The 22,293-nt window shown below is 36.7% G+C and overlaps 1 protein-coding gene across 1 annotated transcript in view; it reads right to left on the bottom strand.

The window, feature by feature from the left end:
- Positions 1-7,546: 7,546 nt before the first annotated feature.
- Positions 7,547-22,293, bottom strand: part of CDH2 (cadherin 2) — a 219,932-nt gene continuing 205,185 nt past the window's right edge. The window contains exons 15-16 of the mRNA XM_037805908.1: positions 18,896-19,060; positions 7,547-8,952 (exon numbers count right to left, since the gene is read on the bottom strand). Of these exons, the coding sequence (XP_037661836.1) occupies positions 8,746-8,952; positions 18,896-19,060 (372 nt within the window). The 3' untranslated portion in view covers positions 7,547-8,745. The remainder of the gene's footprint in view (positions 8,953-18,895; positions 19,061-22,293) is intronic.

Here is a 22,293-nt window from a genome sequence, read left to right as displayed (position 1 = left end):
AATCAAGTAAAAGCTGTGGACGTGGAGATAGATATAACTCATGTCTTAAAAACAAGAGGTAGCAATGGCTAATTTTGCAGGTGTTCCAGGCATTGGCCTCACAACAGAGAAGGACATGGAGAGACTAGACAAGTTGCCTGAGGTTAGGCAGTTATTTCACGGCAGATGGTAGGATTTGACCCCAGTGAGAATCAAGCTGGACTATGCCTCCTGGTCAAGTTTAGTTTCTCTTCAAGGCCCTTGAGGATGTTGCAGTGTTCTGGCAAGCGAAAAGTTAGTCTACTGGTAAAACAAACCAGCTAGGTTGGATAAAGAAACAGAATGAAGGATTCATCTTTTTTCGTGGAGAAGAAAATGAGTTTCTACTAGCAGACTAAATGTGCCCCCAGGGCCTGGAAATGTTATTTTGATTTCCAAAATTGCTCAGCTTACAACCAGCAAATGACACTTTTGGCCCAGAGATGGCAGGCAGTTCCCGTCACATGTGTGAATGAAATTGCTGATTAAGGCTCTGAGGAAGGAGGGGTTCAACAGTTTTCTAGGCCCTGTGCTCAGTGGCACAGCACTGTCGGCCTCTGGGGAGAGACTGATGAATAAGAAAACCAGGACTATTCCAGTCTGGGTGTAACACTGAGAGAAAGGACTTGGGATACAAAAATATTATATTAAAAAAAATTTTCCCTCATTGCCCCCTCCCTATCCCCTCCCTCCCCATTCTAATGAGTTTAGTGCATATCCTAGTATGTGTATGTTTCCTTGTGAAAATATATGATTTTTTGCGTGTTTTTTTTTTTAAATTTAGGTTGAACTAAATTAAAAACATAATTTAGGATACGAAATTACAGACTTTCTACTGTCTTAACATCCAAACATGGCAATTTTATATGGTTCAACCAAATATGTTCAATAGAGCTATTTTTTCCTTTGTTTGTTCGACTCTGGGTTTTTTTACTAGGTGCCTGGTGAAGCCCCTGTTGGACAGATAAGTGTGCGCTCTGGAGCCAGACAACTTGGGCTGAAATCTTGGCTCTGCCACTTAGTAGCTGAGTGTCAGTGGATGAGCCACTTAACTTCTCCTGCTATAGTTTCTTCAACTAAAAAAACTGGGGCAAATGAAACTGACCTTATATACCTTGACATGTAGTTCATAGTCTCATTTTATGGATCGTCCCAAAATATGTCAATATAAAGTTTTTAAACAACCACATCATTGCTTCCATCTGGCTGGGATCCATCAATTTGATGATGCTTTTTGATCTCAGAGTCATTAAAATGTGAGGGAAAATAGTGAGTCTATTAGAAATGATGAAGCCGGGTAATTATTGCAAGGATTAAATGAATTGAAATGTGAAGTGCTCGAAACAGTGTCTTTCTACATGGAAAGAACTCATATTATTAAGATCCATCCACATTGTTTATTTGTCTGCATGGGTTTACGACTCTAGCAGTTTGTATTCAATATAGTGCATGAGTCCATGTTTTCTCCAATCACAAAAGAAGTCAAATTCAATTTATAATGTTCCTAGGGTGGCTGGGAAAATGGGAGATTGAGTCTGTGTGAATTATTCCTAAGGTTGCAGAGACCTTGGTGCATCGTAGGAAGTTAATCCCTGGTGAAAGGCTCTGGGACAAAGGGAAGAAGTTTCCTTCAGTTTGTGTTGTTGCTTTATTGATACTTACAGAGCAAGATGGCATTAAAACAGGAAGATAAGAAAAATACCTAATGAAACAAGAAAATCATTATTAGTCTCAAGGAGCTCCAAAATACAGAAGCCATGTAAATTTAAAATAAACTAAATTAAGAAAAATTTCGTCCAATAGTCATATTTCTCAGTTGACACTGGATGTTAATCTAATAGATGTATTTACCACATATGATTAAAAAACTCCATTATAAATGAGCAGCAAACTCTAAAATTGTACTATGCAAAATAACTTTCCTACAAAGGAGAACCTGAAAAAAAGTCATTGATAAACGTTGTTATAATAATATACAAGAAAAAAGATCAAAACTTAAACATCAAGCTTTTTGTTCAAAAGTGCACAAGTTGTAGAAAAAGGTGAAGAAAATTATTGTAGAAGCTGACTGACATCCATATAGTAATCAAATTCACCATGGCTTCCTAAATATGTATGTACCTTTAAGAATTGTTCTTGAGATTACAATGTTCAGACTTAAAAACTGCATAAATGGATCCAATAATATTAACTATACAATGATTTAGAATTCAACAACCTGCCACCATTTTTGTTTTGCAAAACAATCTCTAGTCAAGAGACTTGTTTTTTCTCTCTTATCTAAGAGTAGGTACTTACACAGTAGTCTTATAATTTGCATGTACTTTTTTTTTTATTGAAACAAATTTTTAAAAAATATTCTCAAACTTTAAGTTGTACTTGTAATCAGCACAATCATTTGTTGTAGAAGAAATTCAGGGAACTGGAATTATTTTAAACCTACAAACAATCTCCCCTAAACTCATCTAGCTGCTTTAACATCATCTCTTTCATGCACTGAACTCTTTGCTAGATTGGCTAATAAGCAGGAAAGTGATGTTAAGTGATCATTTACTACCAACCTTACACAGACTCTTATGATCAATCCAAAAGTAATTGAATTGGTTGCATCAAGAAAGAGAAATGATTTTACTGCTTCCCCCATCCCACTGCCTTTTGAAGGGGGTGAGAATTTTTTATTGACGACATGGTGGTAACATAACAGTCAGGTATTTTTTTTTTTTATATTCTCTACATCATCTCACAAGAGTCAAAAGAATGACAGTTCAGGATAGTATCTTAGTTCTTCCAGGTTTCACTTTGGATATAAAAGTCATTCTTTTATTTTCCAAGAAGGAAACATGGCAATGGATTTTGAATGCACAATTGTGAAGCTCTGATGGGGTAAAAATGAGAGAAGGAGGAGACCTGACATCTTTGATGTCACCTCTGATTTTACACCGTGTTGATTCACATCGTGATGGCTGGGAGATACCTAGAGACCTGTGTAAAACCATCAGTGAGGGCATCTCCCCGTTGCCCAGTTCATACCTATCACCTCCAAAAATACAAGATTAGGGTTGATGGATTGGTTGCAAAGAGAGTGAAGTGCAAAAACCAAATCATTGTCAAGACTGTTGTTTTGGACAATCTGATGTCACATTATTTGAAAATGACAGCAAAATCAAGTGAAATAAAGTTTTAAAATTTAGATGTTGTTTACCCGATGTAAAAGTAAAAAATACTCAGCAGTGCCGAACAATGAAGAGACAAACCAAGATGTAGCAGGCAAATGCTAGAAGAAACACAGTGGAATTTAGAACCAAAAGCACTGAAAATGACCAAGCAAGATATTCCCTACAGATTAAAGTTATACAACCCAAGTAGAGGATCTAACAGTTTTAAGCATATATCAATATGGTCTGGAAATAAATCTATAAAGCTATTAAGAAACATCTCTCAGGAATTAACAAACTAAAAATTGGTAAAACATGAAGCATTTGAAAAATAAAAGTACCAGGTTTAGAGAAATTTGTACCCAGAATCACGTGAATAAACATCTATCAATGAATCAAAAGCCTGGTTCTTTTAATAGAACAACAAATAGACTTTTGACTCTGATCAAGACAAAAAGTGGAAAAAAAGAGTCAAGAGTGAGAAAGGGAAACATAATTTGAGGCATGGAATAGAATTTAAAACGTAAGATTACATGAAAATTAATGATAATTTTTTTAAATGCTAGATGATATAGGTGATTTTTCAGGAAAACATAAATTATGAAAATTGATCAAAAAGAGATGTAACACCCAAATACACCAAATCCTACCAAAAGGATTGACAAACACTTTCACAAAAGACTGATTTGACAATATTGTAGGAGAGTTTTAACACATTTTTTTAATGAGCAAATAATCCCAATATGTTAAACTGTTCCAGAGTATAGAAAAAACAGCAGTTTTCCTAATTCTCTATTTGAGTCCAGCATAACTCTCAGACTAAAACTGAACAAGAAGACTGAGAAAAAAACAAAAGTATAAGCAAATCAAAATTACAATTCAAAATTCCTAAGTAAAATAAAAGCAAAACAAATATATCAGTTTACTAAAAGAATAATATTTGACGAAGTAGGGTTTATTCCAATAATGTAAGTATGATTCAGTATTAGGAAACCTAATGTGGTATCAATCATTATATTAATGGATTAGTAGATGATTGGTATCATCTCATAAATGAAGGGAATGCATTTTATAAAATTCAACAAAATCCTTAAGTGAGGTACACCATTGAATATATTAAATATCTCCCAGAAGCTTATAGGAAATGTTATATATAATGATAAAATATACAAAGCTTTCCTACTATAGTCAGGAACAATAAAATAATCCTTACTATCTTCACTACTACTAACTATACAGAAAGACAAAACGTAGGTATTAATCTGGGAAAGGGGAAAAACTGTCATTGTTTGCAGGCATGATTACCCTTCAAAAGAAATACAGGATAATCAACAAAATATGATTAGAACTAATACAATAAAATAAGACAGCTAGAAACAGGTTAAGCGGTGCTAAATTTCCAATCCAGCAGTAAAACAAAGAGAAAAGAATGTGTGAAAAAGTAGATACTACTAGTAATAGCAACAAAAATGATGAAATGACAGTGTAATAAATGCCTAATAGATGAGATGTATAATGAAACTTTATGCAAGTATATAAAAGATCTGAAAAAATGAGAGACATCATAGCATTGGATGAGAATGCATAGTATCTCAAATAAAATGTGGAAAAATAATATAGAAAATTTTGACTGATAAAAACATGGGGAATGGCTTGTCAGAACGTTCAAGCACAATAATTTAGTATTGTGCAGGTATAAAATAAACGACCAATGGAATAGAGTAAAAGACCCACAAGCAAACATATGCTCACATGGGAATTACATATATGATAAAGGGTACATTTCAAATTATTGGGTTAAAGTTGGACTTTTTAAGAAGTGGCATTTGGAAGATGACCACGTCTCTAAATGTTTTTTAAAATGTTAGATTTCTGACTCATTGGAAATAATTTCTGCATGAATTAAAGAGCTAAATGCAAAATAACAGAACATAGTACAGAAATACAGGATAATAATTTTATAATTTGGAGGTGGGAAGACTTTCTCAAAAATCCATAGTTGAAAATATTGACAGCATAAATTATCTAAAAATAAAAATTTCTGTAAGACAAATGCCAGTTACAGGATTAGCAAAAGACCAGGAAAAAAAATACAAATAAAGAACTCATATGAATTAATTGAAAAAAAGGGCAAATAACTCAGTAGTGAAAAAAAAAAAAGACAATTTGAAGAAATTGAAATGGTTAATAAACATAAGATAAAAAAATCACTGATTAAAACTTTTAGTAATCAATTAATTAAAGTTAAGCATCTTTTGTTGCCTATCATGCTGGGTAATGCCCAGAATGGTTAAGGATGAAGGTTAATATAATTTTGTATACAGTGTGGGTTGGAGTGAAAATTGTTGTAGTCTTTAATTAGGGCAATTGGCAATGTCTTACTGAAATTTAAAATGCACATACTTTTATCAAGGAAAACAACTCCATTGCACATTGCTTCCAGCAAAATGTAAAGGTATTTTTTTTACCAGTATTGCAGAAGAGACCCAAATCACCAGGAATGGCCTAGGAAAACATGTTATTGGATAGGACTCCGAAACCACATTTATAAATATGGTTTTCAAGTTATTATTACATGACATGGTTGCAGATAATTTACAGTTCTTGAAACTAGTAGTGTGGCCAGACTCAAAGGCAAACTTCCAAATCCAAAAGAATAAGGCTTTCCCTTGATTGTCTTACATTTTGTGGTTACTATTTTGAGCTGCACAAACTCTTTTGCCAAAGGAGGAAATTGTTGGCTTTTAGAAAGCCTCCTATTCTTTTAGCTAAAAGGCACTTTAAAGTCATGTTATCATGTTAAACATTTATAATTTTAGTCATATTTAATTAACTTCTCTCCACACTCTTTAAACCAGCAATTCCAACTCCAGGCATCTAATCTAGAGAAACATTCTCATGCAAAGAGACATGTACAGGGATATTTACTCTGGCACTATTTTTTAATAGTGAAAAAATCGGAAACAATCAATTAATTAAGAAATGGGTTAAACTATTCTGTTCAAATTATGGAATACTGTATAGTAGCTAAAAAAATGAGGTAGTGTACAATTGTACATATATACTACTGTGGAAGCATTACCAAGACACACTTAGTGAAGAAGTTAAGTTACAGAATAACACATAATGTATGATCCCATTTTCATGAATTCAAAACAAAATTTCTATGCAAATATGCATAAATATTTTTTGGAAAAAGTAGAAATTACACATAAAACTGCTAATAGAAGTTCCTTCTGCAAAAAAGGGAAGTTGTGAATAACATTAATATATACATTTACTGATTGTGTATATGAAATGTTTTTAATGCTTAAAGTTTATATATAAATTAGATATAGTATGTGATGGTACTTCAACTATTAAGAAAATAATTTGGATGGTGCTTATTTATCTAAATTTGTAAATTTTAAATGTTGCAATGTTTGAATTTAAACAGGTAGTTCCATTTTCATTTGAGTATACAACAACATTGAGGCACAGTTTAAGAATTAATTTTAGAAAAGACTATTCCAATTAGCAAATTTAGTGAGTTTCATTATGAAAATTCCCAGAGGCAAGCTCTGACATTTAATGATTAGAAAAGTAACAAGACAGTATTGTCTATAGAGTGAATCAATAGACAAGCAAAATTCACTAATATAAAATAATCTTTATGTTACGCAAAAAAGCATGGAGTCAGAGGAGGTATAGTGTACAAATGTTTTCAAAGTAAACAGTGTGATAATGATTATGAAGCAAAAAGAAGAACAAAGTGACAATGCCTTCGAGTCTCATAAAATTCACTTATGAATCACAGTCAGATACATAAAGAATTTCACAAAATTTAATCAGATCATTTTCCACTTTCATCATGTGGCTTTATCAAACTATAGCAAGTCAAGTCAGTGAATAAGTCAGTCAAATCTAAGTGGGTTTTACTAAGCTGATAAAACAATGGCTTCAACGAATTGAGAATTCAGTGTTCCAGGGCCCATCCTATAACTTTACTGAGGTTGCCCTGGGCTGGCAGTTTTATGGGAAAGGACTGGTAGAGTCAGCATAACCATTAGCTTGAGCAGAAAACAAATTAAAACGTAAGTTATTTTAAGAATTCCACCAAAGTTTGCCAAGTTAAAGAATGTTATTTTTGCATCACCACAGCATAGTCTATTCTTGTGTCACTTGAAGTGTTTCTTCTATGTTGTTAGAAGATCCACAATGATTCCTTCTGTTGCTCAATATATGCACATGGTTGTCCTGCTAAGGTTTCAATGTTGAATAGTGCGGGAACAAACACAAATGTTTGTACTGTTATTCTCAATGAAACTCCAGTACTTGGATTTTTGTACCATTCAGAGCAGCCCAAGTAGAAAAGAAAAAGTTCGAACCAGTCACCAGATCCAAAATTAGCATTTTATTCAGAACGCTGGGGTCAGAGGTGTATCATTTATATTCTGGTACACAATACAGAGGCAAAGCTGTTGTCAGAAGTCTCTCCAGTTTAAAAGCTTTTTTTTTTTCGTTTTTTTTTTTTTAAAAACACACTTAGTAGTGCCACTGGTGTCAGGCCACCCCTTTCTTTTCTTTCCTTTTTTTTTTTTTTTTTTTTTGGTACAAATTATGTAAAACATTTGTGCTAAGAACTTTTCTCCCTCCCCAAAACAAAAAAGAAAATAAAAAATAAAAAAAACTAAAAATTAAAAATTGAGTATTCTAACTACAGCTCAACAATTGAATCAAATGTCACTTTGTTTTGTAAATACTTTATCCATAACGAAAGATATAAACATGCAAAAAACCTGAATCCATAGTCCAAATAATACATACACATGTTCCGAAGTTTCTGAACTTCTCCATAGACTATGCCAATAAAACATTATGTACACATACCATCTTTACAGTGAAGTGGAAAAAAATACAGTAAATAAAAAAGTATATATGGATTAAGACCAAAATGTGTCTAACATTCTAATTTATGAAAAAATTCAATTTTGCTACAAATCGGTGATATGAAAACTCCCTTTATTTGCAACCAGCTGCGTAAGTTTTAAGATTTTTAGTGGAAAAAAAAAATCTAAAGTCTAAAACTATAAGTGATGTACATTTTCCAATCTCATGGTCTCATCTCCCAAGATAATAAAATCGCTCCATGAGTTTTTTCGTTTGTTTAATTCTGTATTTTCGTAAAAGCAAATGCAAAGTAACAAAAGTGTGTCGAAGCATTTCATGGTTTAACTTACTGCTCCCACCACAAAATATTTTGTCTCTTACTTATCATTTCAGAAATCAGTACCATTAAAGCCTTAAACATAAAACTAATTCCAATCTGAAAAAGGTACAAAAAGGCACATAAAATCCCAGTGCTTCTGTACTGTAAAATTCAAGTGTAACTGAGAGCTCAGTGTTTTTTTTTTCCCAACAGTATTGGATCACTGATATTCCCTCTGAGCCCAAATTGGTTTGCAGCCTATACCAAACCTCCAGCAAGCACTGTGCTAGTAGACTACAAAGTTAAAGCCTAGCTTCTGTATGCTTTTTGGGAATATCAGTTGAAATGTTTGTACTTGTCCGAAAACCAAGTTCACCCTGAAGTTCAGTCATCTCCTCCACCATACATGTCGGCAAGCTTCTTGAATCGTGGCCCCCAGTCATTCAGATAGTCATAGTCCTGCTCGCCTCCACTACTTGAGGAATTAAGGGAGCTCAAGGACCCAGCGGTGGAGCCACTGCCTTCATAGTCAAAGACTAAGAGCGAGTCATATGGCGGAGCCGTGGGATCATTGTCAGCAGCTTTAAGGCCCTAAAATGTGGAAAGATAAGAAAGAGATCAAGAATTAAGAGAGGGTTACAATTTGCAAAAACCACAACCAGAGCTAAGTGATTCCATGGGATCAAACGCTTGTAAATTTTCATTTGCAGACCATAACATTTTTACATATTTAGCAATTGGGGTTATCACCATGTTTGTAAGACAGGCAAAAACTAACTTATGCCTTTCCTCTGCAAAGAAACAATCCTGAGGCTTCTAGTTCTGTGATTCCAAGACATGTTGGGAGGGGAGAGAACATTTTGATAGGCACGGAAATGGGCAACTGCTTGAAGCTGAGAATGGATGATCTTAAATAACAGAATAGTATTTTTTTTAAGATCCCACTTGAATACAAGCTAAATTATAGTAAGGTATTGCTATAAAAATCCATTCATTCATTCAACAAAGGTTTGTGGAACAACTGCTACAATGGCCAGGGAGTCTGATAAGTGCATCTGTGTAAGAGTTCATTGGACAAGACCATTTCTCAATGAGTAATTACAGGTGAAACAGGTTCCATGAATTAGCACAGAAGGCTATGACATCAGTACATGGACCCTAACCTAGTCAGAGTCAGGGTCAGGGAATTCTGGCAATTAGGTTGAACAGCAATTATAAGCCAGGCAAAGAGAGGGACATACAACCGGGTACCGCATCGTGCTTGCCCCGCTACCAGCTTACAATCTGCATAACAGGTGTTACAACAGTATGAAGCAAATGCTAAAGAAGTAACAAAATTCTATGAAGCAAATCTAAGTAACAATCCTAAAAAAATAACGAAATCAACAGGATGCTGAAATAGAGATTAAGTCAGACGGTCATTATTAGCTAGGAGTTCAAGGAGGAAATGGAATTGTATTTGACCTGAAACTGGAAGGATATCAGTGGAAAAATGAAAAGAGGTCAGATGTTATTACTATATAGGAGTTACCCATTTAATCATTTATGTTCTTAATAGAACAGAAAATGTGAAATTGATAAAATGTGCGCAGGTGTTATTTTTAAACACTAGGGTGACTTAGCTTCCACAGACCCTAGAAAAGTCATGATGCAATACCTGTAGAAAGCATGACTATTGGGGGGAAATCCTGTCACTCTAAAATAACCTGTATATCTGGTTATTTAAAAGAAAAAAATAAGGACAAAGGAAATAATTGTCATCTACATTCCCAATACTGGCCAAAAAAGATGCTTTTTAATGTATAATTCAAGTCTGCAGCTAATTCATAATTATGCTCTACAAAGATTTTAAAGACTTAACACTAGGTTCTTCTGGCATATTCTTTAATTATTTTTTTTTTCCAAATTCATGTTAATACTCCAACATATACCAACATTGGTCTTCAAACAATCATTCCCTTTTTTCGGCAACTCTGCTTTTTGGATCCTGGTGTGCTTATTGCAATCTTACTTATCCAAGATGCATCGTGGCCCAACCTACTTTAAAGAGCAATCCTTCCAGTCCACATACCTTATTAGCACCTGTATGTGAATTTTTATAAGCATTTATTTATCTATTCTTACAAGTTTACAGAGGAGGGAGAGAGAAAAAAAGCATGAAAATTAGGGTAAGAGTCAATATGGAACAGAGGTTAAGAGAGACTCTGGGTTTCCATCGCAGCTCTCCACAGCCAGCTCTGAAATCTTGGCTAAGTTCTATCAGCTTTAGTGTCCATATCTGAAACTGTAATAACAGAAATAAGACTATCATGATTACCAAATGAGATAAAGGGTATCACGGGCTCACCAAACTGTGTGGCACAGGCTAGAGCTGAAGAAACAATATACTAATATATATTTAACTTTCATGTTTTGAGAAAATTTTCCTGTTTTGGAATTTGGAGCAAAAAAAAAAAAAAAAAGAGAAGACATAATATTTTAAGAAACTAAATGGCATCTGTTTGACTTTGATCACAAATGAGAGAAAAAAGTACACAGTCCCAGTTTCCCAGGCTCCAAGTATTCAACAGCCTGAACTGTTTAACTGAACACCACTTTTCCTCAGATCAGGGTATACAATTTATAACCCAGAAAAGCCTGTGTGGAATAAAAGAAAGTGAGTCTTCAGCAAGCTACTTCAATATAAGCCTATTTCAGATAAGATTTTCTTTATCATATTTTTAGAAGAAGCCACAGTGCTACTCTGCTGAGGGTGAGAACTGCAAACTACAATTCCTCAAAATTCAGAGTTCCCTTGTGTGGTAGACTGTGCTACTGTCTGCAGTGATTCACTGCCCTTTGCCCACAGGTGGGTCACACACTCCCGTCACTTCCACCTCTGGAATCAGGGTTTACTTCTCCAACCCCCTGCTGGGCTTGGCTGCAGGACTGGCTTTAGCCAGTGAAATGTAAGAGGAAGTGACGAGCAGAATAAGAATGCTTTCTAATGGGTTTCCACTAGTTCTCCTCTCCTTTGTTTTTCTTCCAAGAGAACGGCCTGAAATAAGGATGTATGGATCCTGAAATAAAGATGTGGATCAGGAACAGAGCTGCCATGACCTACAGCTGACTTAACTTGAGCAAGAAATAACAAATTTTGTTCTTTTAAGTCAAACACTACTTTGGGGTTGTTAGTTACTGTAATTTTAGCTAGCAAAAGCCAACGAATGCATCTTCATTCATTTTGTTTGCATTTATTAACTCAATGTGGAGTTTCAACTATGGCAATGTATTTTGCTTAGTGCTGGGGACACAGCTATTAATAAGTTAGATCCAATGTCTGCCCTCCTGGAGTTTATAGTCACAATATTAGCAGGCACCTCTCTTCCCTATAAAATCCAGCAACTCTCAATTTAAGAAACAGGTGATCCCTCTAGTTCCGTACTAACTTGGGTAGACACAAAAACCATATACAATAAAAGAAAGACCTATGGGAAAGTCAAGAAAAATCAGGGATTTTCCTGATAATGAGAATGAATGGGCCTCTGAAAATAAATATTAAATTTTCATGATGACCTTAAGTAAAAAAGCTTTATAATTCAGAAACCAGAGACAAGGGCCAAGGTCACTTTGTTCAGGTCATCTGCTTGATCACAATTCACTTTTAAATGAAAATACACGCAGGGTCCTGACCAACCCTTATGAGGTCAGCATCATACTGGAAATATGGAAAGGTTAAGACTAAAATTAGCTCCAGCGAGTCAATGACAGGGCCTCAATTGCATCTGGATTCAGCGGAGAGGAACGTGATGGCCTGTACTTCCTGTCACCTGAGAAGAAACAGGCTAACAGTCTGGTCCTCAAGGTTAGTTAAAGGACCAGAGACTCTTCATCAGATGTCTTTGCCACCCAGTCAATTCCTTAAAAGAAATATAACACAAGTGATAATCTATTCCTATACCCACTACTAGGGTTCTCAAAAATACTTTTCCTTTCAATCTTTCTTTTTTTAGCTCCTGATTTGGCTTCCTGATCAACCCGGTAGTTTTTTCCTAATGAATTTGTTGTCTTTATTCCTTTTTGAAAAGAGGTTCAGGCCATAAAAGCCATAGTGAGAGCATGCTGCAGGGCTAGAGCATCCCACATTGTGTGAGGTTTTAACAATTACAAAAAGGCAAAAACCACTGAACTTTTCAAGAATTCTTAGGCAAGCCATCTTTCTAAGTGAAGGTTAAGTACTTTAGGTCTCTTCTTGGGTAGCAACGCTTTCTATCTGAGAATATAGAACTCTTCTGGATGAGATCTTATATGAATTCTCAGTAATATTTTGGTAACTCTAAAAACTTCACAGTCATGTCCTGAGACACTGACAGTGCCCGTACATTCCACCAGAGGGTGGACGGGCAGGAAAGCAGGCAGCAGCAAAACCTTCCCATCCTCCCTTATGGAATTCCTTCCTTCTTTAGATGGAGACACGATTTCCCAGGTGTCTGCACCGTTCCTAAATAGACAGGCTGCATGTGAGTCTCCCTCCCCACCTAAGTAACAATGGAGAAAAATACGCTCTTGTTCCACTGTTCCTGAAGAGGCAGATCTTGATCTCTGGATAAATCTGAACTATTTTCTACAGTTTGCATCTCCTTGGTAAACTGAAAGATCTGTGGCTCTGGTTCAATTCTTGCTGAGCTAATATTTATAGACTTCTGATCTCAGGGTGGAGACATGCTTTTATAGAGACTATAAAAGCCCATGTTCTTCAGGGAGGGAACAGCGAAGGGATGTAAGAGGAAAGAGGCCCCGCTGATTCCCTGGAATCCCCTGTCTCTATCACCTCAGTGCCACCGCTTTCATCCAGGCCCCTCAGCATGTCCTGCCTCGACTACAGCGAAAGCCTCTCTGCCTGGTCTTTCCCGGCCCCAGTACTCTCCTGCTTTTTTCCTATATGCTGCTGTGTTCTTTCTCAAATAGTCAATTCCCTCCCCCAAGTAAAACCCTCTGATCATTCTTCATCACCTACAGTAGTATTTCCCAAAGAAGGGAGGATTTCCTCTGGTGATGCACAAGATGATTTTTAATTAGTGCACGGACAGTTTAAAAAAACTCTCTTAAAAAACTCAGTTGAAAATTATTTAAAATTTTAAGTAAATAATAGGAGAGGTCTGTAGACATAGAGAAAACCAGAAGGTGTTACTCAAATGTCTGATGTTTGGCTAACCTACACATTAATGTCAAAACTCCCCAAAAGAGTCAGTGAATGTAGCCTGACCTACCTTTTCCATCTCAGCTATTCTCAGCCCCAGTAACCACAACTGAATTATTCACCACTCCCCAAAAATGTCGCTTTCTTGTGCGCCTCTTCGTTATGTGTATATTAATCACTTTCTAGCTAGAATGTGATTCCCTTTGTTTGAAATGCTCTCTCATATTTTTTCATCTGATTATCATCCATCCATCCATCCATACTTCTATCCACCCACCCACCCATCCAGCCATCCTCTGAAGAGCATTAAAAACACTTCTGCTGCATGGATTTTTTTCCTGACTGGGAGTCATTTCTGTCTTCCATGGTCCCTTTGGATTTGGCCTATAGTTTTATTACCATGTTCATGTTTCACTAGACTGTGGCATCCCTTTCTGTGTTCATGTTATATCCTGATGCCGGCAGAGTGCCTGGTATACAGTAGGTATCACACATTTGCTACATGATGGATGGTCTGTACATCCTAGAAGGTAACTCTGCACTGCTGCCCTAGATTTAAATCCCCTCCCCATAGCATCCTGTTCATATTTATATCTACTCCTTTCAGAAGACGCTAGTATCTAAGTTTAAAATGTATGTGGAAAAAATTTACACCATGTTTAATTATAGGGGAATTCTGTGGCTGATCAAGCCCAGCATTACTAACCTACTTTCTGGAAATTTTGTTTCACTTAAAGCAAAATTTTTTGGAAGGAGATGATTTTAATTGTTTTACTTATATTTAGAAGAAGTAAATTTTAATTCTGAAAGATAAGTTACTTGTAATAAAAATTAATGATACTGATAATCAAGAGATTTTTATTGTGTGCCAGGCACTATACTGCATACTTTGCATGGATTATCCCATATAATTCTCATGGTAAGCTTTTTAAAAGGAGGTATTATTAGTATCCCCATTTTACAAATAAGAAAACTGGAAATCCAGGAGGTTAAATAACTTTCCAAGGTCACAGAGCTGTTATTACCTAACAGCTGGATTTGAACTCAAACATATGCTTAGCTCCTATAAGGGTAAATAGAGATTACTGAAAGAGGACAAATTAAATTTAATTAATGAGAAAAAAAGGCAAAAGTTTTAATAGTAGTAGTTTCAAGCAAGTTATTCTGAAAGAATCTTCCATAAAATGGAAGATTTAAATCATTTTAATCAAAAGTTGGTCTTTCAACAGAACTATGTGCACTTCGTTTTTACACTTGTGAGATAAATATATAGGATTAGCAAAATTATTGAAGGCATGCTAGTATTTACTATCTGGCTAAGATGAAATGAATTTGTTTCACCTTTTCACTCTCTGAAGGTCACATTTAAACACCTGAAAATAGAACAAAATTCTTCAGCTGAAACTGAAAAATGTGTGACTTGTTTTATTTTACCTACTGGACTGGAAATAAGCTACCATTCTTAGGATTCAAGGCAACATTCATTCACTATTTAAATAAACAAACTAGAAAATGTTCTCATGAGCTTACCTACTCCTTACATCTATAAAAACACTCCAATTACAATCAACACGATATTATTCTTCCTTTGGAACATTCAGTACTCTGCGAAATCAAATAAGACTTGGAGATAAATAAACCTGTGTGCATTTTAAATGTATTTATAAAATGTGCTTGTGGTCTTTTTAGGTGCCTTTAACAGTCTTAACACTTTGCTTGAATTTATTTTTGTCTGGCCAACTATATAAAGATATTAAACAAATCTTAATGGGTATCCTATTGGAAGAAGAATCTATGTGGTGCTTTTGAAAGTTAAGAATGGCTTAGGTCTTTTGATAATTTTCATCTCCCTGAACTTTCCTAAAGAACAAACCATTCCTTCCTTGAAACCCACTCTTTAGTTATTTTCCATGGCACCTTAACTTTTTTCCTGTCTCCAATTACAGGGCATTCCTTCATACAGATTCTTGGTCCCCTCCTCCTTCTCCACATTTCTGTAGCTTGAAATTGCATTCAATTTCATGGATCCAGTTACTACCTTTTTGAAAATGACTCCTAAATCTGATTCTTCCACCCAATCATTTACTCACCAAACCAATGTCCCTACTTCGGCTCCAGGGATATGCACCTCTTCCCTCTGACCATGGAAAGGTTCAGAGGGAGGCAGAAGGGAACCTTGTCACAGGTGTTAAGAAGAGAGGTGAGTTTTAGGTACAATGGGATCCCCTGGATGGTGCCTAACCCATCTTATGTATTTCTGCCCCTGGGTGGGTCTGCAAAGACTTAATGAAGGAAATCACACCTAGAGAAAGGGGGAAGGACATTCCAGGTAAAAAGAATCCCATGCAAACAGGCCTGGCATGGATTTACAAGCTAAGACTGCAAACTACAAGTGGAGGTCCCGCTCCCTGGTCTGCAGGATGTAAGCTGGGGAGGCGTGTGAGATAAAGTCGGAATGCCAGGTAAGGACCAGACCATGACAGGCCTCCTATGCCTGGCAAAGAAACTTCAGACCTGGGAATGTTTGCATCTTACAAAGGCTGAACTGGAGACATCAGATGCACGAATGTTTGCATTTTACAAAGACTGTACAGGCAGCAAAATACGGAACACACACAAAGAGGCTCTACATCTAATTTACTGCTGGCAAGGTTGTCTTAAATGTGGTACAAAGACATTCAATAGATATTTGCTGAATGAATGATCCTAAACTAAGCTCAAGATGATTTCGAAATGAGTCATTTTTAACAAATGCAGACAGTCCTCAAATTATGACTCAATTATAGTCTAGAAGTTAATTTTAAAATCAGTTGTTTGGAACCAAGTTTTTCATACAACTAATTATACATACTCATTTTGGTCTCAAGCCACCATTTAGATCGTGTACCTGAGCACCGTTTGGGGGAAAAGAAATTCCAAACGGAAATCCCTACTGTGGCTTTTTCTGCTGCGGCATTAGAAGGACCGAGTAACTGAATCTTACTAACTCAATACTTTTTTCTATCTACTGGAGAATGTTTAGTCACTGTGAGAAAAAAAAAATCAGCAAACACACTCATACAAGCAAATACACACACACAAAGCACACAGAAAACTCAGAACAGCCAAGATCTTTGTTTTCTGATGTATTCAGCACATTGGAACTAAGGGCTCCTAAACTGCGCCTTTGAATCCCAATCAAATGCAAACTGGATGGCTCCCGAAGTACACGCCTTACACACCTGCCACAGTGCTCGGATTCCTTAAAACAACAAAACCTGAGAGGGAGGCAACATAGATGCTTAAGATACAAAGATGAACAGAAAACAGTCCTGTCATCCTGGAGGGAACTGACATGCTCAAGTGGAAGAAAGAACTAGCGATAGTTACAATCCAACTGGTTAAGGGCTACAGCAGAACAACCGTCTTGCCAACCCTTTCCAGGGGTACCAAGGAAGGCTTCACAGAGAAGGGGGTTTGAGCTGAATTCTGAAGGCTAAGTGGGAGTTTCCCAGGTGGTCAAGAAGCTAAGGGCCCTGGAGAAGTTACGGTATGTTCAAAAGTGTGATGCCTTCAAGGAACTACAGATAGTCCAGGGAGGCTGCAGCACAAGAAGGCAATGTGGTGGGGGAGGAGGGCAGACGTCAGATTACCAAGGGCCCTATAAATGATGCTTAGCAGTTTCAACTTTATCACTGAGCAAAGAAAAGGTCAGGGACGGAATCCCACAGAATCCTGGCACTGCAGGGGCAGGCAGAAACAGTCAGTAGGTATTTGTTGAATTACACTGCAACCAGAATTCTTGGTTTACAAAAATGCCAATTACTCCACCTACATGCAAAAGATTCACTATGTCTTGAAACCTGACAATCATAGGAATATCTAAACAATCTCTCATAATGACAAAAGCTAAATTGGAAGTGAAATCATCAGGTACCCTTACATATTCTGAAAGATCTAGCTCTCTCTCTCTCTCTCTCTCCACACACACACACACACACACACACACACACACACACACACACACACACACACACACACATATACACACACACATATATATATACACACACACACGAAAGTGCAAGAATATATGTATATATATGTACACACACACATACACACACGTATATATATTCCTGCAATTCCCTTAACCAGGCTTATATACAAATAAGGCTGCAGAAGTTAAGGTATATTTTTGCAGATAAAGGATCAACTGACATTCTGTTATTTTTTTGGCTTCCATCTGCTTTTAAATATATGTCTACTACAAATTAAACTATTACCTATTTACCTGAAGTGAATACTTAAAGCAGCATGCATTTTAGGAATATACAGTAATGGATGGTTGCAGACAGATAAATATTCCAACTGTTGTTTCAAAGGTTTTCTCTGTAAGTCCATCTAAAAACCTAAGGCAGATTATGTTTCATATTATATGACTATTTCAAGGAAGCCCAGGAACTAAGAGTCTTAGCAGCACACAAATGACTGAAGGCCATATACAACAGGTACATTCCACTTAGTAATGTACTGGGACCAATTCTGATTTTGGAGATATTAAGTGGGAGGATATGGCCAGAGAACACAAGTTCTGCCATATACTCACAATCATTAATAGTATGTATCAACTTGCTTACACATGTCATACAAATTTTAAAGTAGAATTACAGTAGAGTTATGGGCATGATCCAAAGGAATGGCATAAATCATTTAACTTCAAAATTTGAGAATTACAGATAGCACAACTCTTGGTCAGTAATAACATAAAAGAACGCCACAATAAATTTGACACTGAAAATCATATCTGTTATATTCAACAGAGAATTAGCTTCCTCTTACAGAGGCTCTTAAAACTCCTCAAATAGACAAGCATTTAAATCACTTACATAATATTTAATTTAGCCACTCTTCCAACTAATCTCATTTGATAGAACTCCCTCATTTGGAAGGCACTGAATTCTCACCATTTGTGGGATTCAAAGGGTAGGGTGTGAGGAAAATGAAAGTGAACTATTATTACATTGATCAGTGCTAATAAAGGAAATCAGAATAGACGTTCATTTTATTAGTCTATTTATTACTTGTAATCTAGGAAAACATCCTGCTTGGAGATAGTGTGACTGACACTGATAATATATGATGAACGTAATTTTACCCATACAGAACATTAATTGATAGGCCTCTTTTGGGTTGACGGAAGCAACTAAATTTGTTCTCACTTGCTAAAGTCCCATTTACTTTTGCAGAAAGACAAACCTGCAAAAAAAACCAAGTGCATTTTGTTGAGCTACAAGCCAAATCCCAAGCAACTTGTGGCCTACTTAGGCCAACACCAACAAAAAGCCTTTCAGAGAAAGCAAATCCCTCTTTTACCTCATTAATGAAGTCCCCAATATCCCCAGGGTGAGGGGCTGCAGATCGGACCGGGTACTGGGGCTCTGCATGGATGGGTCTCTCATCCAGTCGTCGGATTCCAACTGGTTTAATGGCATCTGGTTCCACGGTATCAGGCTGCTGGAGCTGGCTTAAGTCATAGTCCTGCAAAAGACAAAATTAAGAACACATGACCACTAGAGTTGGGAGGAGATTGTAGATGGGAACTCAGGTGGAAAATGACAACTTTTGTTTTTAAACACATAACCAAATGCATAGAAATGAGCGCGATTTAACATAATGGAAAAGTTGCCACTGCAATTTTTTCATGTTATGATTAAATATTTCTTTCACACAGTTCTTTCTTCTGTGTTTTTCATTGCTACAGTCTGTGCTCCATCTGCTTTACAATGTTCTCATCATTTTCCAATGGAAAACAGCAGCAAGATGAGGTCCCAGTATAAAATGACTAAAACCTGACTATAAAATATAGTACCATAGGAGCAAAGAGACTAACATAGCATCTTTAATATTAAAAAAAATGGATGCAGGTGCTTTTTCCCTGAAGGAAGGCATTAGTGTATCAGGACAACTGGTTTTAAAGCCATTCTTCCTTCTTCCCTCCCTATCGTGGACAAGAGCGGGAGTCAGAAAACTATGGCCTCTCGACCCAGTCTGACCTGCAGCCTGGTTTTGTCTAGGAATGGCTTTTCCATTTTCAAAGGGTTAATAAACAAATGAACAAAAAACAAATAATAATATGTGACAGCAACTCTATGTGACCTGCACAGTCTAAAATGTTTATGACATGGCCCTTTATGGAAACCCCTTGCCAACCTGTGGTCCAGTGATGCTAGATCAGCGAGCCAGGATTCTCCCCTAAGGTAGCCTGGTGGGAATGTCTTGGAATAGAGCCTGTACCCTTTCAGAAATGTGAAAACAGAGCTTGTGAGGAAGACAAAGGATGCTGCGGGCACAGGTGAGGCCCTCAGAACCATTTTCAGCTTTCACATCAGCCAGCTGGGCCAGAACATCTAAAGAAACGGACTATAACATGGCACTGCACCACAATTTTAGGTCTGAGCAAATACCATGTAGCTCTCAAACCTCTAAATTCTGGTTATTTAAAATGTCACATCCCCAGCTTAACCAAAATTCTCCAATTTAACATTGGCATTTACAGAAAGTACAGATTTTGTGGTACTCCCCTCAGTTCAGATTTGTGCTCCAAGCCAGTCGAAAACCACTTACGATATTTCTATAGTGCTTTTGATTTATTGAACTCTTGGACATTGACCATGTTCTGGCAATGTTCTAGGAGCTTCCCATATATTTGCTCATTTAATTCTCTTACCTGCACTGTGTGACACTGTTGTATTATTCCCACCTAAGAGATGAGGAAACTGAGTCTCAAATATCCTGAGTAACTCACTCACTGTCCTAGATGCTTTAAGGGACAGAAACAGATTGACTGATTTACTTGACTCCAAAGCTTGGCTCTTTTCCCAGCCATACATGAGAGTATTCAACTCTGAGTTACAATGATCGATTTAGAGAGCAGCAAGCTAGACAGATGGGTGCCAAGGGACAAGAATGTGAAGAATGAAGAAAAAAAACAAAGGAGACAGAGGGGAAAAGGTCACTAACATTCACACCCACTATAAGCCAGGCACTTTCCCAGGCTCTTTACAAATGTTTTCTCACTAATACTTTCTAACAAACCAGTGAGGAAATGTTTTATGATCTTTTCAGATGAAGAAACAGATCCAGAGAGGTTGAGTAACTTGCCCAAGGCCACACAGCTAGCATGTGATTGAGATGGGAATCAAAGCCAGGTGTGTCTGAGTTCAAAATGTTTGATCTAACACTCACCTCTGTGCTTGCTGAGACTCTCTGATCCTGATAACACTTCCCCCCAAACAATCCCTCACCAAGAGAGTCAGCTAATATTACAGGGAAGGACAATTTACAGAGGTCCTCATTGTAGCAGTGTACAATGTGCAATGGGAGGTAAATGCACAAACCACAGGACAAGCCAGGATGTGACATAAACTTGGAATAGTAAAAGGTATAAAATGCTCAGAAGCAGGAAACTGACTGTAGGTTTGAACCTTGAACAAAACACAGGCTGGGGGGAGCGTGAACAAAGGCTCATGTTGATGTTTTCTCTTGTCCAGAGGTGAATACCACAAATCATTCATACAAACCTGAACAAAGCATTTAAATTTTAAAGAATTTATAATTATGGGTTATTTATAAAATATCTTAAATAAAGGCATAAGATAATGTAACAGATGTGACAGCCTTTGAAATGCTAACATACCACAGAAAATAAGAGAATTTGTGATTGCTTATAAACTAAAAAGCGTATTTTTCCAGGGCATGTTTAATTGCATAACTACCAAGCATAATACAAGTATAAACTGGATAGGCATGCACTGTAACAATTACCGAAGCTTTTCGTAGAAAAAGAAAAAAAAAGATTCTAAGTACACTTATAACAGTCAGTTAACATTTCCACTGTGAGATGAAATATTTTACTAGAAGTCTGAATTACTTGAAAATAGATGATTGAATCTTATGTTTAAGGACTGTCTCTTAGGTGATATATTCCTTGATGAGTGTTGACGCATATGATAATTCAGGGTGACAATTTGTAGGAATGTGGAGGAACTTCTTTGGTTTAAGAAGAGTCAAAAGAGGCATGTGGGCTTTGCTCACGCTATTCCTTACGTGGGAAGAACCTTGTGATGATTAAGTTCATGTGTTAACTTGGCCAGGTGATGGCTGTCCAGCTGTTTGGTCAAGCCAGCATTGGACTGACTGTTACTGTGAGCACATTTTATGGACTCACACCATCAGTAAGCTGACTGCATCTATGGCTGATTACATCTACAATCAACTGAGGATACTGCCTTCAACAATGAGAGACGTCTCATCCAATCAGTTGAAGGCTTTAAAAAAAGAAGTGCTGATTTCAGCAGTCAGAAGAGAGAATTTCCAACTCTACTTCAGCCAGCCAGCTTCTCCTGGGGAATCTGTTGAAAACCTTCATTGGAGTTCCCAGTTTGCAGCCTGCCCTTTATGGAATTTGGACTTGTGCATCCCCATAGTCATGTAAGACAATATTTATAAAATCTCATAATATTTACAGATATCTCCTGTTGGTTCTGTTTCCCTAGAGAACCCTGACTAATACAAACCTCTTTACCCTGATTTCATAAATAGCTCGCACTGCATCCAAAGGTTGTAAACACAAATGCGTTATGTTACCAACCTTTAGACATAGGGGTATTTATGTGAAAGTGTGACGATCTGGCAAACAGAGCTTACATCCTGACGTAACAATTTGTTGCAGCCAGTAGCAACTGGCCCCTGTGGACAAGGGCACAACCTCC

The sequence above is a fragment of the Choloepus didactylus genome, chromosome 16, assembly GCF_015220235.1.
Source record: "Choloepus didactylus isolate mChoDid1 chromosome 16, mChoDid1.pri, whole genome shotgun sequence".
Classification (NCBI taxonomy): domain Eukaryota; kingdom Metazoa; phylum Chordata; class Mammalia; order Pilosa; family Megalonychidae; genus Choloepus; species Choloepus didactylus.
Note: the sequence above shows the minus strand (reverse complement) of the source record. Positions and strands in the feature narration are given on the sequence as shown.